At 37.1% G+C, this 21873-nt stretch overlaps 1 protein-coding gene across 2 annotated transcripts in view; it reads left to right on the top strand.

The window, feature by feature from the left end:
• Positions 1-21873, top strand: part of TRPC3 (transient receptor potential cation channel subfamily C member 3) — a 54449-nt gene that overhangs the window by 23969 nt on the left and 8607 nt on the right. Inside the window, exons 6-10 of one of the 2 annotated variants that reach the window (XM_008689484.2) lie at positions 1056-1320; positions 4526-4721; positions 6900-7109; positions 8596-8643; positions 10439-10522. In XM_008689484.2, coding sequence (XP_008687706.1) covers positions 1056-1320; positions 4526-4721; positions 6900-7109; positions 8596-8643; positions 10439-10522 — 803 coding nt within the window. The remainder of the gene's footprint in view (positions 1-1055; positions 1321-4525; positions 4722-6899; positions 7110-8595; positions 8644-10438; positions 10523-21873) is intronic. The other variant, XM_008689485.2, reaches the window with a different exon arrangement.

Below are 21873 nucleotides of genomic sequence, written 5' to 3'. Positions count from 1 at the left end.
AATGAGTAAATGATTACCAATAATAATTAAATAGCTTAAATTGTATTTTTGTGTAATATCTATCCTATTTCAATAACCTATTTATTTAAATTTATTATGACTGTACTCTAGAGGAAAAATTTGTGAGTTCAGGATTTACTTCTTAGTGTGTGTATGATTTTAATCAAGTATTTAGCCTTTTTAAGTCTTGGTTTCTGCATCTCTAAAGAGTGGATAATAATAACATCAAATCCATAGAGTTATAGGAAATCACTGTGTCTGGTACACATTAAACACTCAATAAATGTTGATTTTTATTATTGCAAATGTCTACAATATATCCATTCTTCTGGGAGTGACTCAGTTTGCACAAAATTAGCCACATAGTATTTCACTGACCTTCCAGGGAAATGAGTATCCAGTAGTCTGCTGTGAACTTACTAAGTGGCCTTGAAAGGGGTGGGGTCCTCATTTAGAATCTATATCTCAAATTTTTGCACCTCAGTAGCATTTAACATTTTCAGGGAACAAGTTACATTGCTCAGATATCACACTGGCAGCACCACTGTGATTCAGTTGACATTCTTCTCACAATACGACATTTTACTTGCACGAACTGTTAGATGAGCTAATTTCCCCCATGAAATATGGAAAAGAAGTTTTGTGCCAACTGAGCCTGTGGGGTGACAGAATAGCTGGTCAATAAATCTAGTAACTGAGGGGACATTAGTCAAATCGGTTGTTTTGTCATTCTGGACACAGTCTGTGTATGGTGAAGGGTTCTCACCTCTTTCTTTATCTTTTGTGCTTGATTCTGTTTCTACTCAATGTGAAGCAGGCTAAGTATCTTTATAACAGTGTTTCCTCCATTAAAAGATTCCATGTGAGTGTGGAATTCATAGGTTTCTGGTTTAACATGAAAAACAGTGCCTCGACAGTTAATTAAATCTAGAGTAGTTTCAACTGATATAAAAACCACCTACCTAAAAAATAGATATTATTTGAGGTATTTATTTTGCATAGCTAGCAATGAATAGAAAGTTCCATTTCTAATCCCTCTCTCTTTCTTTTTCTAGCCAGAGATAAATGGCTCCCTTCTGACCCTCAGATCATATCTGAAGGTCTCTATGCTATAGCTGTCGTGCTCAGCTTCTCTCGGATTGCGTATATCCTTCCTGCAAATGAGAGCTTTGGCCCCTTGCAGATCTCTCTTGGAAGGACTGTGAAGGACATTTTCAAGTTCATGGTCCTCTTTATTATGGTGTTTCTTGCCTTTATGATTGGCATGTTCATACTGTATTCTTACTACCTTGGAGCTAAAGTAAATGCTGCTTTTACCACGTAAGTAAAACATCTTATAAAAAAAAAGTGTGATGAAGAGAATTTCTAACAAATCTAGATGAAGCAAAAACACAAAAAATTCAGAAATCATAATAAAGATGTTTTTAGGGGGGAAAAATCCATTGAAACGATGCTTATGTGTGATTACATTGCTCCAAAGCCTTGTTTCTTTGAGCTTAGTAAGTGTTTGACCATGAAACAGAATCAGAATTTGGAAAAATCCTAGACAAAACTGACTATTTTAAGAGAATTGGGCAGCAAATTTTTAATACTGGATGTCTCTTATATTATGTATGACATTAAATTTAGTTTCATCATTTTGTAGCCATTACTATTCAAAAAAGAAGCATTGGCTTTTATTTTAATGTATCATTAATCAGCACAGGAGTTGAGTAAGAATAAATTAGAGCTAAATATTGTACAGCTCCGTGTAACACTAAAACCACTTCCTTCCTGTGGCCACACTGGTTTCTGCAGGGAGACTCACCTTGCCTGGGAAGTCTTCCTTGATTAAACTTCCTTAATCATTGTCCCTTGAAGTTCCCTCAGCATGGAGACATCCAGTTGTGAGATCCTCTCACTCACTGGTGTTTAGTTCGTCGGGACGTGGGCCCTCCCTTTGTACTGCAGTCATTCCAGGTAGGGAGATCTTAAGCCCTCCCTGCCTTCCTGTGTACCCTGTCATGCCACGACTGGAAAGAATCTAGACCTTCAATAAGTTCCCTGTAGACTAAAATAGAATATTAAGCCCTTTCAGGCATCTAAATTGTTTTGAATTTTTTTTCAAATAGTCATATAGAGCAAGTCTTAGGGGTAAAAGAGAACTGAAACTCACTTTATTGTAATGAAAAAAAATTCTGTTTGAACCCACTCACGGGAAGAGACAGAGAGATCCTACACACCTTGCCACCCCTTTGAACTCTGTGAGAACTCACTTTATACAACACATTGTCTTCCCTGTTTTGTGTGAGGATGTGGCAACTTGATATGGTGAAAAGAATACAGGCTGGAAAATCAGGCAGGCCTGGATGTGGTTGCAGTCTCTCTGCTGGTTTCTGGTCAAGTTACTCAACAGTCCTCAGTGTTAGTTTCCTTCTTTTTAAAATAAACACAATAAGGTTGGAATCAGGTTGTTGTGAGGATTATAGATCAGTGATAGAGAGCCTCTTGCCCACAGTAAGAGCTCAGGAACTACCCATGTCCTCCCCTTTTCTGCTGTCTGCCTCTTCCCACACATGTAGGTTCTCAGGAATCTGTATTCTTGCGGTTAGAGGCAGAAGGTCTGCAAAAGAGCAAGATGAAGGACTCAGAATTTGGGGATACTGTTACATTAATGGCGAGGAACAGAGAGGTTATAGTTTTTCTTAGTCTCCTGCTACCACCTATGGTATAACATCACACAATGAAATGTTTTGTGAGAGAGAGTAACTGTATAGAAATAGGAACCTTTCTCTTCAACTTTTTTTTTTTTTTAAGATTTTATTTATTTATTTGACAGAGATAGAGACAGCCAGCGAGAGAGGGAACACAGGCAGGGGGAGTGAGAGAGGAAGAAGCAGGCTCATAGTGGAGGAGCCTGATGTGGGGCTTGATCCCATAATGCCGGGATCATGCCCTGAGGCGAAGGCAGCCGCTTAACCGCTGTGCCACCCAGGCGCCCCTCTCTTCAACTTTCTATCCTCAGGGTCTAGCACACTTTCTAGAACATAATAGGTGTTCCATCAATATTTGCTGAACGATGGAAGGAATACACAAACTAGTACTAAAACCTTCAAATCTATAGAATTGTTATTTAGAATCTGTTACAAAATTTTTTTTTAAAAAAAGCACTGTTCCCATAAATGTTTCTTTGGTAAAAGGTCTGACTTCTGAACCTTCTGCGTAATGGAATTCTACATGTGTAATTGTTTAATTTAAGGATTACTTTTGTGGCTCACAAAGCAGTGAATACATCCTGGTTATATGCCAAAACTAGGCAAATTCAGTTGGCAAAGTTCACTGAAGGGATAAAACTAGGTAATTAGTCTGGTAAGGGCCTAAGTGTTCATGGCTGTGATGAAACACTAGTTATATAAATTAAGTAAGTTATATAAATTAAAGGAAAAGAACAGGAATCTTTCAATCTGTTGCCTCCTTTTCATTTCCAGTTAAGTAATAACTTCTAGGTAGGTAATATATTCTCATGGCAAAAAATTCATAGAGTGGTGTCTACAGTCAAAAGCATGTCCCCTCCTTCACCACTGGACCCCAGTTTCTTATTTCTCCTTAGTTCACAGAGGCAGTGGTTTCTTTTGGATACTCTCAGAGATATTTTATACATAAACAAGAATATAAGTATTCATAACCCCCCTTTTTTTAGTCAAATGGTAGACTATTTTACTCTTGCTATATCTTATTTTTTTACGTAATAGATCTCAGACATCATTTTATTTTATTTTTTTAAGATTTTATTATTTGACAGAGAGAGACACAGTCAGAGAGGGAACACAAGCAGAGGGAGAGGGAGAAGTAGGCTTCCTGCTGAGCAGGGAGCCCGACGCAGGGCTCGATCCCTGGACCCTGGGATCATGACCTGAGCTGAAGGCAGACACTTAACGACTGAGCCACCCAGGCACCCCACAGACATCATTATATATAAACACATGTAGATAGATCTGTCATTTCCCAGTGGCCGCATACCATCTATCATACAGATGTCAGAATTATTTACCCACTCCTCTATTGATGGGTATTTAGGTGGTTTTCGTTCTTCCCTACTGCCATGGTGCAGGGAATCTGTACACACTTTTTTTTGAAGTGAGTATATACTTTTAATTCTGGCCTTGTTCTACTCCAGAAAACCTGATTTAAATGTCTAAACCACCTACAAAACCAAACCCCCGATTTCCATCCTTCTAGGAGAAAGGAATGGGTATTGTGGCATGATGTCACCTTTCCTCTGCTGAGTTCAGAGAATTCCCACTTGGTGATAACTTCCAGAAAAGCTGGGCGTTGGTGTTATTTAATCACAAACTCCTGAAAACCTGAGAGAATGATTTATATAAAATACTATGATGAAATAATTATACTCTTGGGGTTTATTATGATGATATTTAATGATGGCATTTTACCTCTGTACAGAATTCAGACCCTAATTTGTTTCTCTTTTGACTTTTCATACTGAAAACTCTTGATTTATTTACTGTGTGCCTTATTCTTTCAACAGTGTAGAAGAAAGTTTCAAGACTTTGTTTTGGTCGATATTTGGGTTGTCTGAAGTCACTTCCGTTGTGCTCAAATACGATCACAAATTCATAGAGAATATTGGATACGTTCTTTATGGAATATACAATGTAACTATGGTGGTCGTTTTACTCAACATGTTAATTGCTATGATTAATAGCTCATATCAAGAAATTGAGGTAAACCTGCTTTCTATCCATGATGTCTATTCTTATCATCCCATTCTAATAGTATACTACATCTGTTTCTGTGCCCTGTGGTGGATTTCCGGCTCATCTATATAAAGGCGCTTGCTTATACCCAAGCAGAGGGAGCCAGGACCTTTCCCTGCATTTTCCTCCTGGGTAAATAGGCTCAGGGCCTCCAGTGTCTTCTAGGAGCACAGCAGGGGTCCCCCTGAATTTATCATCACTCTGCCTCCTCTCAAATTACATTTCAAAAGTTTTGAAATTAAGGGCTAGCTATAGTGAAATTATTCTCTCCTAGGTTAGCCAACCAACCATCGGAAAGATCCCAGTGGAGGAATTACTAGATGTCTGGCAAACACTGATGATGTTCTGTATCCAGTCAGAATTTCTGGTGTTCTGAAGTGACTAGAAGTCACTCGAGTACTTGTTTTGTCTTGGGCTTGGTTTGGTACCTTCCTTCATCATTGTTATGTATGTTTTCCCATGTCCTCCAGGTTAGTGTTCAGTATCTTGTTAGCGCTTTGCTGTTTGTTAAATGCATGAGTCTGTGTGTGTTTTAGAAACACCTAAAATGGTTTTTCAGAGCAGAAGTTAGGTCCCCCAGAAGTGAAAACTGTGGGACCCCGAATACCTGCTGGAGTGTGGTAATGGCAATCTGGGCAGTGTGAAATATGCCAACTTCTTCCACCTTTGGACCCCCTCCTCTTCATTTCTTCTCTCTATCACCATGGGCCAGGACTGAGAATGAAAGGGTTACAGGATTTTTTCTCCTTTGTCGATGCGTGCAGTTCTTGGTCACGCTGCTTCAAAGAATGAAGAGGTAGACCAGACCAAGAGTGGTGGGAAACAAAGCAGTTTATTGAGTGATAGCAAAGGGATAGTACATATCTCCCAAGGTGGGAGGGGATCTGAGAGAGTTGCCACCAAAGTTTCTAAGTCTAGGGGTTTTTATGGGCTTGTTGAGATAGGCTGTTTCAATCTGATTAACCCTCCCTGTGCCTGTTATCCAATCAGGTTTTTGCCACCGATCACATGGAAAGGGCAGAGGGCTCCTTCCAGAGTGGTGTGAAATCCTTTTAAGGGTGGTTTCCTCTTGGAGGGGAGTGCTTGTCCCTGCCTGCCTGCCTTTCTTCCAATTATTCTTTATCAAAAGGACCTACAAGACAGGAATAAGTCACTGAGGGCCTCAGGTGACATTCGAGGACAGATAGCAGACCACAGCCTCCAAAGTTCAATTCAACTGAGTGCTATTTTTTTCCTTTTGCTTTTGAAGTATGTTATGGTCTATCTACAGCCTGCCTTGGAGGTGTCTAGATGAGGAGGGAAGGCAGGTAAAGAGTGGGGAAGTACTGTTGAATATGTGGAATTGGCAGGGGTGGGGAGGGAGGGGGAGTTAATCTTTTCATCCTTCCTTGACCTGAATTTTTCTAGTATTATTGCTTTGTTTTTGGCTGGTGGACAGCACATTCTGGTTAAATTTCAGTGGGTAGAGACAGAGGTATATGGAAGAGAAAAATAAAAACATTCTTAGCAGCAATAAGAATATCTGTAGGCCAATAGAGGTTATATGCAGATAAAAGTATATGTCACCTAACTATTTCAAAAGCGTAATTTAGGTTCATTGTATGACCCTACTGAAATCAGTTACTGAAATATTTGGCTTTTAAAACTGAAGTGGGAAACCGAGGTTCTTGTCTCACAGAGTCAAAGAATGAATCTCTCTGGCAAAGGAGAGTGAGTAAAGTGATAGAAGTTTGTTAAGCAAGGATACAGAAAAAGCTGTCAGGAGTGAGAGGGGTCCAGATAGGGTTGCCACGGAGGGCTTTTAGGGTTGGTCTTTTATTGAAGGCTAACCAGGGAACTTAAAATCTCTACTGATAGCACCACTGAGTAAGGATTAGTGACAACACCTTTAATGGCTTTCTTCCTTTTTAGGGTCCGGTAATTCTTCATTGGTCACAGGTAGCTGTTGTACCAAGATTCCACCTCTGACACCTGGCGCAGGGTGGTCTGGTTTGTTCCCTTCTCTCTGGTTTCCTTACACCTCGCATTTTTGGAATTTCTGTGAACCTGATCCCACAGCACCCTGCCCCCAATCCCTCCCTACCTAGCCCCGCCTGTCCCTTACTCAAAATGAGTCATTCTTTCTTTTCTGTTTTTGTGACACAGGATGACAGTGACGTAGAATGGAAGTTTGCCCGTTCAAAACTTTGGTTATCCTATTTTGATGATGGAAAAACATTACCTCCACCCTTCAGTCTAGTTCCTAGTCCAAAGTCATTTGTTTATTTTGTCATGCGGATCATTAACTTCTCCAAATGCAGGAGGAGCCGGCTACAGAAGGATATAGAGATGGGAATGGGTAACTCCAAGTCCAGGGTAGGTATTTAAAACTCACCAAGACCTGAACATAAATGTTCTGTCTTTCTCCTTGTCTTTGATGTTTGTTCAGTAATTTTTATGTGTGAACTTAGAAGATGTTGAAACTTACTGTCCATTCCGTAGTCTTTCACAGACTAATACTTAATATCTTTACAATGTTTCAAGAAGTCAGTCTGTACCTTGCTTCTGGTCAGAATTTCATGCAAAGTGCCAGATTAAAAACAAACAAAAACACCTTTTTAACTTGTTTAAACAGAAAAGTTATTGTTAGAAGACACTTTGGTTTTTTTGTGTTCCATGCTTCTCAACTGTTATTTGGACATTAAATAGTTTTAACCTCACATTTTCCTCTTGGCTGTATGTATAGTTTAACTGCCACCATATTCTTATTTGTAGAAACTCCTGATCGGGCTGAGTAATCTTTTTTTCTTTACTATCATAAAATTGACACAGACCTAGGAGCATCCTCAAATATTAACCATAAATACCATTTTTATAAATAATCAAGAATGGTTTGTCCCAAAGTTGTCCCAGTTAAGTCGCACTTGGATTTTATGCTGAGTCATACTCTGATTTTAACAAAGATGAGTTTTATGATAGTACTATATAATCATGAATTTAATTTTCAGAGGTAGAATTGGTAGAGGAGGCAGAAGGATATGAGCAGGACCTCAGATAACAGAGAGCAAGACAGAGGAGCAACTGTGTGGAGTTAAAATAGCATTTTTGCCGAAAGTTGTGAAAAATGGCCTGTAGTTGTAATACCCTAGGAGCCCACCAGATGGCAGTGTTACCTACATAAAGTACAGGCCTGTTGCGCGGAGATAGGTACTTGTTCTCAGTTGAAGCTGGGGAAAAAGACTGAGTTACTGCAATTTAAATTCTCACTTTAAAAAATAGATGTGCATTTCCAAGATTTGTAATACCCTGGATTCTTATTCTTTAAGCCTTTAAAAAAAATTTTTTTTTTAGGATTTTTACTTATTTATTTGATAGAGAGACAGCCAGCGGGAGAGGGAACACAAGCAGGGGGAGTGGGAGAGGAAGAAGCAGGCTCCCAGCGGAGGAGCCCAATGCAGGGCTCGATCCCAGAACGCTGGAATCATGCCCTGAGCTGAAGGCAGATGCTTAATGAGTGAGCCACCCAGGTGCCCCAAACCTTTTTAAATTTTACCTACATGTGGGCTCTTAAGGCTATTATGTTCCAAGGCACTGATTTGGCTATATCATCCCGTGATTTCAAATAGTAGCTCATATGTCCACGGTGAAAGCAGTACAGTGTAAGGAAGAGAGACTCTGCGTTAGACCCAGATTTGAATCTTGGTACTTTTGGCTTCCTAGGAAGTAACGTGGATAAGTCATTTCATCACTCTGAGCCTAGTTGTCTCATCTGAAAGAGAGAACTTCGTAGGGTTAATGTGAGGGTGGTATGATGTATGCAGTTCCAGCCTCAACAAATATCAGTGCCCTTCCTCATTCACAGTTTACAAAGTGCTTTGCTGTACATTTGAGCCTCATGCAACACTGTGAGGTAGGTATTATTATTCTTCCCATTTTATAGATAGGACCACTGAAACCATTAAAGTAGCTCACTTAGGCAAGGTCAGGGAGCTAGCCAGTTGTGGGGTAGGGGTGGAATCCAAGTTTTCCAGCATCAGATGTCTAGCACTTTCTACTGCCTTCTACTCACCACCTGCTGCTCTGTTTTGGTTACTTACTTCCTCCCAAGAGGACTGTACCTTCAGCTGCAGGGCGGCTGGCCTCTTAGAGGGGCCGGGCTCTGATTGCCATCCTGGGCAATTTCTGCTGCTACTGAAATTGACTTTGCTTTGAAGGCGCTTTGTTTCTCTGGGGATTTAATAAGTGAGTCTTTATTACTTAAAACCGGCAGCCTCTCAAGTATGGGAACTCAGAGCTCTTGCACTTCACACCTTAAAGTTTTCTTTCTGTAGAACCCTGATTTCACTGACTTCATTCTTGAGAGTGTCACAGTGTGGAAGGGGAGAAATACCATCAGGTCGAGAAGAGCACATTGGGGTGGCTTGTAAAGGAAATGCAGCTTGCACAAAGGAATGTGAGAGGAGCAGATGTGCTTCATTTACGGTGTCCTCTCCTGCCTATATTGCACCATTGGTAGAAAGAATAGCTTTTTTCAGAGAAGTTGCTAGAAGTAAAAAAAAAAAAAAAGTTGAACACTGATCTCTCAGAAGCCAGGAGCCTTGGCTTCCCAGTCTCCCCAGATCCGGTTTAAAACTGTCATTTTGATTTTATTTTTTTAAATTGTGCATGGAGATGTTTAAATCTCTTGAATGTTATTAATACTATGACTATTAATAGATACTCACTGTTTACTGACTTTAGTAAAAATTTAGAGAAATTATATGTCTTTGTTTTTCTTTTTTAGAAGAGAGGAAGGGGAGCCTCAAGAAATCTTTTGTGCTAACCAGTGAAACTAACCTCAGTCAACAGTCAGATACTGACCTCCAGTGGCATATAGGAGAATTAATTTTATTAGCGAAGGTTTTCTCTTGGCATGATTGTGCCACTTCCTTCCTCTTAGCATCCCACTCATTCCTGAGTTATGATGCTGGGAAGTCAGGTGGTGGGGTGAATACATATTTATGATAGAGGGCCCTGCCTTTGAATCATACCTTATCGGTAGCGGCTTGCCCAAGAGCAAGAGGCGGGCCTTACTCACATACATAAAGAGAAGCCAGCAAGAGTGTGCTCCTCTTGCTTTCTCTTTCTACCCTGAAGTTAAACCCTGCAAAGAGAGGGAGAAGAGAAAAGAAGACCAAAATTCTTTAAGCTTATTTCTATTCAAGCTTGTGACTCTGAATCAGTATAAGGGCACGATACCTAGGAAGACATGTTATTTTGGCTCATATTGTAGGGTTATAAAATATTGAATGATACCATTTGAACTTGTCTGTTTGAACTTGTGGGTTTCTGTTCAAGTGTAGGAGAGGAATATAGGCTCGGAAGCAGACAGTTGCTTCCAGGCATCTTTGCCTTCTGGATGCCGTGAATACATTTTAACAAAGCATACAGGTCCCCAGGGACAATTCCGTTTAGTATGAGCCAGATTTTAAACTAGATTTTCAGTTCTGTTGCAGTACACCTTTGAACATCCTGATAGATGTGAACCTGTCGCACACGTTAATTTTTTGCTGTTGAAATATATTAAATCACTTAGGAAATTCAACTTCCACAAATGCTTCTTGGAAATGTTGACTCCAGAAATGTTATCAAGGATAGAGTAGATTATATTTTGATTTCCCAATGACTGTATTCTAATTTACTAGGTTAATTGTATTTTTTCCTAGTTAAACCTCTTCACTCAGTCTAACTCAAGAGTTTTTGAATCACACAGTTTTAACAGCATTCTCAACCAGCCAACACGTTATCAGGTAAGCATTCAGTAGATGTATCTCTTTATCTGTATGTAATTCCCTGTATGTGTGCATGTGTATGTAGTGAGTAGAATTATGTTCTGATGTATTATGAGGATAGAACGGTTCAGAGAAAAAACATAGTATGTTAGTTGGCCAGGACTTTAGACATCAGAGTCCAAGTCCTCATTTTTTTGGTTGAGGAAGGTGAGTTCTTTGTGATATTAAAAGCAAAGTGTTGCCACAGTGTCCAAAGAGCACCTTCAAATACCTTGAGCTGGAGAAGCAGTGAAAGATATGGTATATTGGGAAAATAATGCTCTCACAGTATGGAAACCTGATACATTTCTCTAGGTAATCCATTTTTCCAATGGATTCTTAGGCTATATTGTTTCATCAGTACTACTTTAAAATATATTTTGCATTTTGATATTAGAGATGACATTTGAATGCTAATTTCCAACTCAGAAGAAGTTGTAGCTTTTTCTTTCCATCTGGTTGATCATTTTGACTATCAAATCTATAGACTTCCGATGTGTACAAGATCACAAGAATGAGGATCCTGGAATTTATAATGGATAGTGATGTCAATTAATGGGTACAGTTTTGTACAGTTTTCTTGGAAGCAGCAAATTCTGCAAAATTGCTTGGCACACTTGATTGTCAAAGCCTTTTAGTGGTTACATTATATCCTATTATATAGTTATATTTAATATGTCAGTGTTCTATCAATGGAAATAGAGGGATATGGCCAATATTTAGCTATTACAAGCAACACTGCAGTAAGTAACCTTGTATATATGGCATTTAAAACGTGCAAATCTATGAAATTGTCTGGTATCTAGGCATTTTAATTTTTTAGTTATTATCAAACTGATTTTGACAGAGCTTGTACCAGTTTATATTCTTAAAATAAATGTATGAGAGAGCCCATTTCCTCCTTAATGTACCAACAGCGTGTTACCAAAGGCTTTCTATCTTTGCCAAATAGATGGGTGAATATGGTATCACAGTGTAGTTTTATTTTGCATTCTTTGTAATGAACGAACTTGACCATCTTTTTATGTTTAGTGTTCCATATGTTTGAGATCCTATGTATTTACTTTTCTCGATGGGCTTTTTGTTATAAATTAAGAGGAATTCTTTTAAGAATTAATTATTTTAAGAATTCTTTTAAGAAAATCAGCCCTTTGTGATATGAGTTGAGAATTTTTTTGTTTGTTATGTGTCTTTTTAATATTTTTTCCCCAACTTTCTGATTTTTGTATAGTCAACCCCACAAAATTTTTATGGCTTTAGATTTTGTATCCTGATTAGAAAGTTCTTCCCCCACATAAGAATACTTAAGAAAATTTTTACACACATTTTCTTTAGTGCTTTAATGATTTCACATTTTATATGAAAATCTTTGACCCATGTAGAATATATTTTGATGTGAAGTGTGGGATGGGTATCCAAATTTATTTTTTTCCAGATGATTATATAGCTGGATATGTTGAATAATTATCTTTTTTATTAATTTGAAATATCACCTTTATCACTTACTAAATTTCTTTATCACCTTAGATTTATTTCTAGGCTTTCCATATGTGATAGAACCACGTCATTTTAATTATTATAGTTTAGAACAAAAGCCAAACAAAATATATAGACACAGACCCACACATACACATGTCCTTTAAGACTTATTTTACATAATATTCTGGTTATTCTTTCTTGTTTATATTTCTATTTGAACTTTAGAGTCAACTGTGTAATTTGCAAAACATTCTGTTGATATTTTTATTGTGATTGTATTAACTTAAGTAAAATTGACTTCTTTATAACGTTCTGTCTTCCTTTTCAAGAACATGGTATACCCTTCCATTTATTCAGATCTTCATTTGTGTACTCAGTATCATTATAAAGCAGTTCTCCTATTGTTCATATTAAGTTTGGTGCAAACCACACAAAGCCACCAAGTACCACCCACTAAGTAGTTAAAAAAAAAACAAACACAGAAATTCATTTCTCTCACCTATTCAAGAAGTCAGGAGGTGGTCATTCCAGAGCTGGTATGGTACCTACCAATGTCAGGGACCAAGGCTCTTGGATCATACAATTCTGTCATGACTGGCTTTCAGTCTAATGTGCTCTCATGGTTCAAGAAAGCTATTTGAGCTCTGGCTCTTATGTATGCATTCCAGAATACATTTAGAAGGTAATAGGGAAGAAAGATAAGCATCCTTCCTGTAAGGAACTTCTGTAAAGTTGCACGACTTCCCCGCAATGGAGGCTGGGAAATAAAGTCGTAATTCCTAGTGGCTATTTGCCAAGCTAAAAAACGCAGGAAGAGAATTGGCAGTCTCTGCTGAAATAGATTATATTACTTGTCTTGGTGCTTATCTTTATACCTTTACACATACTTCTATCTCTGTTACTTGATTTATAAGTTGCAAGTTTTATCTTTTGATCCTCCTGCTCTAAAATATGAGAAAATCAATGTGTTTATTTTATCTTCCATCGTTTCCCCCTTCTCCCAGCTTTTGTTGGTTGAATCATTAGAGCTTGTGGGGAGGAAGAAAAAAAAAGAACTTTTCTCTACCCATTAGGTTCTGTAAGTGGGGCCCGTGAATTAAACTGACAAAAGACGGATTGATAGGAGAAAAAAAACCACACAGTTTATTTACACACGCAAAGTTTACACACACAGGAGAACTCAGTGATGAGTAACTCAGGGAGTAGTTAGAATTTGGAGCTTATATATCATCTTATCAAAGAGTAGTCAATTTGGGGAGAAGTGACAAGACAAAGGAAAAGAGGTTTGGGTTCCCAGGGGTGGTAAATTGCAGGAAGGTAATATCTGAGAAAACCAATTTAGGGTTAGTTTATTAAGGTTTGGTTGTGCAGACGCATCTCAGTGCCACTTCTCTGTCTCCAGTCATGATTGCTGTTTTAATTCCTCCTGATATGAGACAAGAGAGAGGGAAGACCTTCATAAAGGGAAGTTTAGATCTTGCTTTTAGGCAGATAGGAGAAGGGTAGTGAGCTCTTTCTGTGTTTTCTGCTTCTTAATTGACTTCAGCTCAAAGTAATCCTCATGCCAAAGTGCGGTATATTGGGGTGGCATGTTCTGATCCCTTTCACTACCTGGTCAGGATTAGAACCCACAATTGTTTTCATTTTAGTTCCACAAAGTCAAAACTCACCACTGATCATTTTGCCACAATTTTTGTTTGTGAGCTAAAGTTCGTCTTCCTTTAGTTTCTTTAAAAAGAGCTCATGGGAACTATGTTCTCTGAGTTATTTCACATTCTAAACTATTTTCTATGTATTTATATTGACTTGCCATACAATTCTTAGCTATGACTTGACTTTCTTTTTTTTAAAGATTTTATTTATTTATTTGACAGAGATAGAGAGAGCACAAGCAGGGGGGAGTGGCAAAGGGAGAAGCAGGCTCCCCACTGAGCAGGGGGCCCGATATGGGACTAGATCCCAGGACCCTGGGACCGCGACCCGAGCCACAGGCAGACGCCCAACCGGCTGAGCCACCCAGGTGCCCCATGACTTGACTTTCTTAATGTATTTGTGAACTGCTCCTCTGCTCCTGGAATGAAATGGTGATGTGGAAAAGTTTGAGGCTAGATGGTTTTTCTTATACTGTTGACCTGAGATTTTCATTTGCTCAAATTTTCTTTGTTTATTTTTAAAATCCAATAACTTGCTGTTGTTTATTCTGTAGGTGAATCTGCATGATTTTTTTTCTCACTTTTCTTATGACTCTTAAATCCATACATTCAAGTCTTCTTTTATTTCTGAATAATTTCCTTATATTATATCTTGAAATAGTTTTTCTGTTCCTTTATTTGGGTTATCTTCTTTAACAATACCAGTTAGAAGCCTGCTAAATCTTCTTTGCCTATCTCCATAGCTACCATTTTTCCTCTAATCCATTTGAATTTTTCATCCATTTCTCCTTTTGGCTCCTTTTTTCTCATTCTGTATGTTGTTTTTTTTTGGGGGGGGGTCTGTGTCTGTCTTCATATGTACTACTTCGAATTTACCTTTCATTTCTGTGATGATTTTTTTTCTTCCTCCTCTTCTTGAGATTTTCAAGTTTATATATCATTTCCTTTTTTGGCTCACCTTGTTTTCCTTGACCTTCTTGTGCTCTTATTTTAAAAACACGATTGGCTCATATTTTTAAAAAATGCATTTAATTGATGGCGTCATGTATTTTCATCCTTTCTTTAACGTTTTTCTGGCAAGTTTTCTCTATTTGCTGTTTGTTTTATCCTTTTTTTTTCTTAGACTATTTTAATGTAGACCTTGCATAAATTCCTTGGTGATTACTACTCAGTTTTGAATGAAGTGAGTTCTTGAACCAGCTGGTTTCAGGAGGTTGGAGTGGTTTTGGAGAATTCCAGATCCTCATTCTCAGCTAATAGAATTTTCCTTTTGGGACAGGATTATATACGTTTACTTTTTCTTCATGTTTCCCTATCAGAAAATAGCATTACAGGTCTAGTCAGACACTCCCTCTCAACTTCACTGAATACTTCTAGCAAATATGGCTTTTCTTGATAATTTCCCCTTCACTCTTCTAGTCTAAGCTTCTCAAGATTGTCACAAAGTCGAGGGAAGTTCTCAGTCATGAATATCTGCCCTTGGCATTTCCTGACACCCCCACTTGATCTTTTCATATAACCTTTCTTAAAAAGAATATGGATGCCTCTAAGTTTCATCAAAGGAGTTTGTGTTTCTGTTTCTTATTCTCCTTGTTGCTTTTGAATGATTTAGAAGTGGGGGAAATTCCCAAGTTTATAATCAAATTGAAACTTTTAATGGTCTGCAAATTGTTAATGCTTCTATAAACTCTGAGAAAAAAAGTTTTGATTAGCTATCAAACTTCACATGCCAATCAAACTTCATATAAATGTTTTGGTTATATTTAGATAAAGTCTCTTTATTATGAACTCCACAAGTGGTAACAATTGGTTTAGTTGTTATGGATTTTTGTCCCATGCAGTGTGATTATATTATATGACTTACCTTAAAGAAATCCTAGATCCTAATCTGCTAAATGGGGATTATCTTCTTCAAAGTGGTAACATTTTGGGATACACCAATTCTAATGGTGCTACCACAGCTCAGAACATTTTTGGAATATCTCTAAAGAATTATGTTTATAATTAGTTTAGAAGACACAAGAAATGCCTTATTCTCATTACTAAACTCAGATAATCATTCACCTTATTAACCAGACTCAATGCCATATGACTTGACATTTTTTTCAAGAATAGTCATACCCATCTTCAAAAAAACACATGGCTGTCACCAGTTGGTTTTACCACCCTATGTGTTTTAGATCTAAATAAGTATTTCCTCACCAATTACTTCAAAAGCAGAGAGATCCAAATGTGCCTTAAAGTACAACAGAGGAAGAGTTTCAAAAATTCCTTGTTCAATGGCAGTATTATTTATATTAACATTAATTATTAGTAGTATGCTGAGATCATTTTTATTATGTGTGTAAATACTTTTTTTTACAGAACTAGGGATGATTTTTCTGAAAAACATAAGAACTTGGAGGGATAGCCTTGATTGAATTCTGCTCATGAACCCCTATGTTAGTTCAAGTTAAAGGTACATAGATATGCTGAGGTGACCTTAAGAAATGGGAATTTTTTTCCAAGGCTCTCTAGAAGCAAGGCTGTAGGTTCTTGGGTCCTATTGTCTCTGGTGTCTCTTATAGCAGCTCTGATTTAACCAACTTCTTTGGCTTGGGGACACTTTTGGCACAGGTAGTATCAGGTTGTCTTTGGCCCACATGGTGGTCCCTGGTCCAATCCATGAAGGCTACCGTAGGTGGCTTGGTTTACTGGAAAGCACATGGCAGTTTTTCTCTAAAGGAGGCAATATGAGACATTCACATTAAGCTTCACTCACGATGAGCTTGAGGGCACATTTGAGACTCCCACTATTAAGAATGGGCTTTCGTTATAAGGATATAAAGATACAGTTCATGCCTTCAAAGATACAGTTCATGCTCTCCCTGGAGTGGAAAGGCAGGGTTGAGGTGGAAGGAAGGGAAGGGAAGAAAAAAGTAGATGAACATTCGCACAGCCCTGTGGTGTGGCTATGTGGTATAGGTGAAACATAAATAAAATGGTGTGGGAACCTAGGGAAAGAAACCCAGAGGAGGGGAATATTTGAAAACCAATCAAGTAAAAGAAGCGATTTTCGTCTCTGTTTCTCTAAAGAACAGAACTTGTACCAGTGGTTAGAAGGTACAATGAAGCAGATTTGGTGCAATACCAAAGAATTGCTTTTAAACTGCTACGGTTGTCTAAAAATAGATTAAATCAGCTGTCTGGAAAGAGTAATAGGCTCTGAATCACAGATGTTTATCCAGAGGCTGTGCAATGGTGATGGGTCAAGCCATCTCAAAGTGAGGGGTATGAAAGTATGCAAAACACATGACTTCAAGGTCCCTTCCCTCTCTAAAATTCTACTCTTTATTTTTGGGTTCTTTATGTTGGTTTAAATCAGTCTTATCTTACTTTATGGAACTACTGATAACAGTCAAATTTGGCTTCTCTGTAGGATTAAATGAGAAAATGAATGTAAAAGTACCTGATAGAGTGTTTCACAATTGTTAGTTGAATTTGAATCAGTAAAAAATAAGCAAGCGAGAAGAAAAGCTTTGATGCCTTTGGGAATGAAGAGCACACCCATATATCCAACCACCCACATTTCATTCCTTCTCCCAGTCTTAAAGGAGAGTTGAGAAAAGAACTCAGGTTTGTTTGCAAGAGATAGTGTTTAAGGTAACTACTATGTAGGCTTTCCATACCCTGGATAGAGAAAATCCATAGTCTACTCTACAAAAGTCACAACGTATACCTTAAAGAGTGATTCACAGAATCATACCAAGAAATTTGGATAGTTCCTGGAGGTGTGCGGATGGTGGAAATTAATCTATAGACTTCTATTCTATTAGTTTTCTATTCCATTAGTTAGTAACTTGACCAAGAAGGGAAATGATGAATCTGTTATTGGTCAATTTAGTTTTTGGTACTGGCTTTGATTAAGGAATCAATTGAAAATTTAAAACTAATATTTATAATGGTAATTTTACGTGTCACATGTAAGTTTTATGATCCTTGCCTATAAAACCATCATTATTAAGATTTGTTAATCAAGATTTGCTTTACAGAAGTATACAGATAATAATAGTTACATTAATTGAGCACCTACTGTGTAATTTACCTATATTATCTCTTTTACAATTCAGATTATAACATTTCCATTATACAGATTAAGTTGCCAAGGTTCCACAGCTTGTAAATAATGGAGTCACAACTCAAATCCAGGCAATTTGCGCTTGTAGCCCACTTTTTTTTTATAAAAGATAAATTTTTTTATTATAATAATATTTTTTTATTATATTATGTTAGTCACCACACAGTACATCCCTGGTTTTTGATGTAAAGTTCGATGATTCATTAGTTGCGTATAACACCCAGTGCATCATGCAATACGTGCCCTCCTTACTACCCATCACCAGCCTATCCCATTCCCCCACCCCCCCCCGAAGCCCTCAGTTTGTTTCTCATAGTCCATAGTCTCTCATGCTTCATTCCCCCTTCTGATTACCCCCCCTTCTTTATCCTTTTCTTCTCCTACCAATCTTCGTAGTACTTATGTTCCATAGATGAGAGAAACCATATGATAATTGTCTTTCTCTGCTTGACTTATTTCACTTAGCATTATCTCCTCCAGTGCCGTCCATGTTGCAGCAAATGTTGAGAAATCGTTCTTTTTGATAGCTGAGTAATATTCCATTGTATATATGGACCACAACTTCTTAATCCAGTCATCTGTTGAAGGGCATCTCGGATCCTTCCACGATTTAGCTATTGTGGACAATGCTGCTATGAACATTGGTGTGCATATGGCCCTTCTCTTCACTACGTCTGTATCTTTGGGGTGAATACCCAGTAGTGCAATGACTGGATCATAGGGTAGCTCAATTTTTAACTTTTTAAGGGACCTCCACACTGTTTTCTAGAGTGGCTGTACCAACTTGCATTCCCACCAACAATGTAGGAGGAATCCCCTTTCTCCACATCCTCTCCAACATTTGTTGTTTCTTGCCTTGTCAATTTTTGCCATTCTAACTGGCGTAAGGTGGTATCTTAGTGTGGTTTTGATTTGAATTTCCCTGATGGCTAATGATTTTGAACATTTTTTCATGTGTCTGTTAGCCATTTGTATGTCTTCATTAGAAAAGTGTCTGTTCATATCTTCTGCCCATTTTATGATTTGTTTATTTGTTTCTCACGTATTGAGTTTGAGAAGTTCTTTGTAGAACCTGGACACCAGACTTTTATCTGTAGTATCATTTGCAAATATCTTCTCCCATTCCGTGGGCTGCCTCTTAGTTTTTTTGACTGTTTCCTTGGCTGTGCAGAAGCTTTTTATCTTGATGAAGTCCCACAAGTTCATTTTATCTTTTGTTTTTCTTTTTAGCCCACTTTTTTAACTGCTTACACAATACTGCCTCAGGGTCACCAGACAAGCTACCTAATGGAATGGAAATGGCTAACCTTTGCCCCTTCTCTGAGTTGTACATAAGTTTGGAATTCACATGAATTATCTTTCCAACATGAACTAAAGGATGGAGTATTGCCAGGTAGTGTCATGTGTGGGGAAACTGATTTCAGTCCAGTTTTCTTGCCTTGTAGAGAAGCTCAAACTTAGTACAGTGGTAGATGTAAATATATTTAAGCTGTAAATATTAAGATGAAATTTTTTTAAATGAGAATTTTTGTGGGATACATGGAAAATCTAAAACACCCAATTTTGAAAGGAAAAAATTTAAGCCTGTAACCATAATGTTCCTTATAGGTTAAAGATGAATGTATCTGCCTATTTTCCCTTCAGTGAAGGAATTTAATCTGAGTGACTCTGTACAAGTGTTTCTGGGAAACCTGTACTCTATTTGAATTTTTAAAATATTTTATTTTCCTATCATCTTCCTTTCTGGCAGTAAATATAACTTTTCATAGACTTTTTCTAAGCATAGTTTTGGATAATGTTAAATATTTTAGAGAGTGTCATACTAAAAAGCATGTGGGTAGCAATATCTTAGCCTTCAAATTTCATCTTTATAAATAATACTAGCGAGAACTAACCTCTTTTAAGCAGAAAATCTGCTTTTTATATACATTTGATGATTTAATCTGTACAACCTCTGAGTTTTTATTACCCCCATTTTTTTATACAGGGACATGGAAGCTTGGAGAGCTTCAGCACCTTAAGTTCACTCAGCTTATAAATAAAGACCTGTTCAAATTCAGAGATTTTTTTTTTTTTACTCCAAACTCCTTCTGTCTCATTTTAATTTTTAAGCAGTTTTATTTTTTGTAGAGGTAGGATTTCAAAATAACACATTTCTGAATGGTTCTAAACAAAACCCTTATAAGCTCTGAGTTGCTCAGTTTATGTATTAGCTAAAATCTTTACAGCTATGTTTATAAAAGTGAAAAATGTTTGTCTGTTTATTATAATTGAAGGGCTCCTGCTGCTCGAGATGGAATGAATGCCCAGGCTGGTGAGGCACAACAATTTGTTAAGCAGTGTTAAAAACCTACTCAGAAAAATATTTTAATAGTTTTTATTTTATTATATTTTAAATTTTAATTATGAACTATTTCAAACACAGAATGGTAACACAAATATCCTGTTAGACATCAGTGCCACTACCATCTTGATTTAATAAAGGTTAACATTTTGCCGTATTCTTTTTGTACCTTTTTTGTAAGGGTTTTTTGATACAACTAAATGCCCCTACCTTATCACATTAGCCTTCATCCCTCCCTGGTGATCTTCACTATCTTAAAGTTTGTGTTCTTCCCATGTATGCATCTATATATTTATTACTTATATAAGTACATTCATACCTTTATGTACTAGTTTTGTGTGTTTTAAAAATATACATAAATGAATAATATACTACATATTCTGCCCTTTTTCCACTTTATGCTTTTGAGAATTACCTATATTGATACATGTATATCTTGTTTTTCATTCTCACTGCTATAGTATAATATTCTGTTATATGAATAAAGCATTTTTGTTTATTCATTCCTCTATTGATGAATATTTAGCTTATTTTCCTTCTTTGTTATAAATAATGCTGTAATGAGCATCTTAGTAAATGTCTCCTTTTGCACACTTGTAAGTGTTTTTCTGGATGACGTACCTGGGAGTAGTTATATCAATTTATATTTCCAGCAACATGGTACAAGAGTTTCTCACTGTTCTCAGAAGCACTTGGTGTTAACAGATTTTAAAAATTTTCCCTACTAAAAAATAACTGCCCTGTACATCTTCACAAATGTTAGTATCATGAAAGACAAAGGCCAAGGAACTGTTCCAGATTAAAGGAGACTAAAGATAAATAACTTCTGAAAACAATATTGTTCCTCAATTAGAAAAAAGAGACCGAATATAGGCTATGTATTAAACAGTTTTTGACCCATGTTAGTTTTTCTAAGGTTTGATCATCGTAGCATGGTTATATAAGAGAATATTCTTATTCTTTGGAAATACAGAAGTATTACAGATAAAGGGACATGATGTCTGAAATTTATTTTCAAGTGCCTTAGCAATATAATAATAATACAGACAGAGTAAGGTAAAGCAATGTAGCAACTTTCTCACATTGGTGAATCAAGGTGAAGAATGTATGTGAATTCATTTTGCTTTCAAGTCTCCTGTAGATTTGAATTTTTTTCAGAAGAAAAAATGTTTTCTAAACTCATAGGTGTAAATGTATTCATTTTTAAATTTACTCTTCTCTGATTACTAGTGAGATTGAACATCTTTTTATATGTTGGTCATTCAGATTTCCTTTTTTATGAATTTAAATTCCTTTTCCTAATTCTAATTGGCGATTTGTCTTTTCCTTCTTGACTTCTCAAAATTCTGTAACATTCTTCATCCCGATTCTTTGTTGACATGTTTTGCAAACAACTTCTCTTACTTTTTGGTTTGTCTTCTAACTTTGGGTAATGGATTCATTAAGGAGTCTCAGCCTATGAGTATATAAAATGATTTTGTTTTCAGTATTTTTCCACTAGTTGTCCTATTTTGGACTCTTCTATTGGATGGAGGTCCCCTTTACAACATCTTGTCAAGACTCCATAACTTTCCAGTGACTTGGTTATTAAAAAGATTTCATTTTTGTAATTAAAGAGACAGTTAAGTTTATCTTGAACCATGGATCTCCTAATCAAACCTAAAGCTCTTCTCCTGCTTACTCCTAGCACAGGCTAAACCTTTCCATGTCTCTAGTGGAGAAAGGCTGTGGTCTGCTT

The sequence above is a fragment of the Ursus maritimus genome, unplaced genomic scaffold, assembly GCF_017311325.1.
Source record: "Ursus maritimus isolate PB19 unplaced genomic scaffold, ASM1731132v1 scaffold_11, whole genome shotgun sequence".
NCBI lineage: Eukaryota > Metazoa > Chordata > Mammalia > Carnivora > Ursidae > Ursus > Ursus maritimus.
This window is presented reverse-complemented; position numbering and strand designations above follow the sequence as displayed.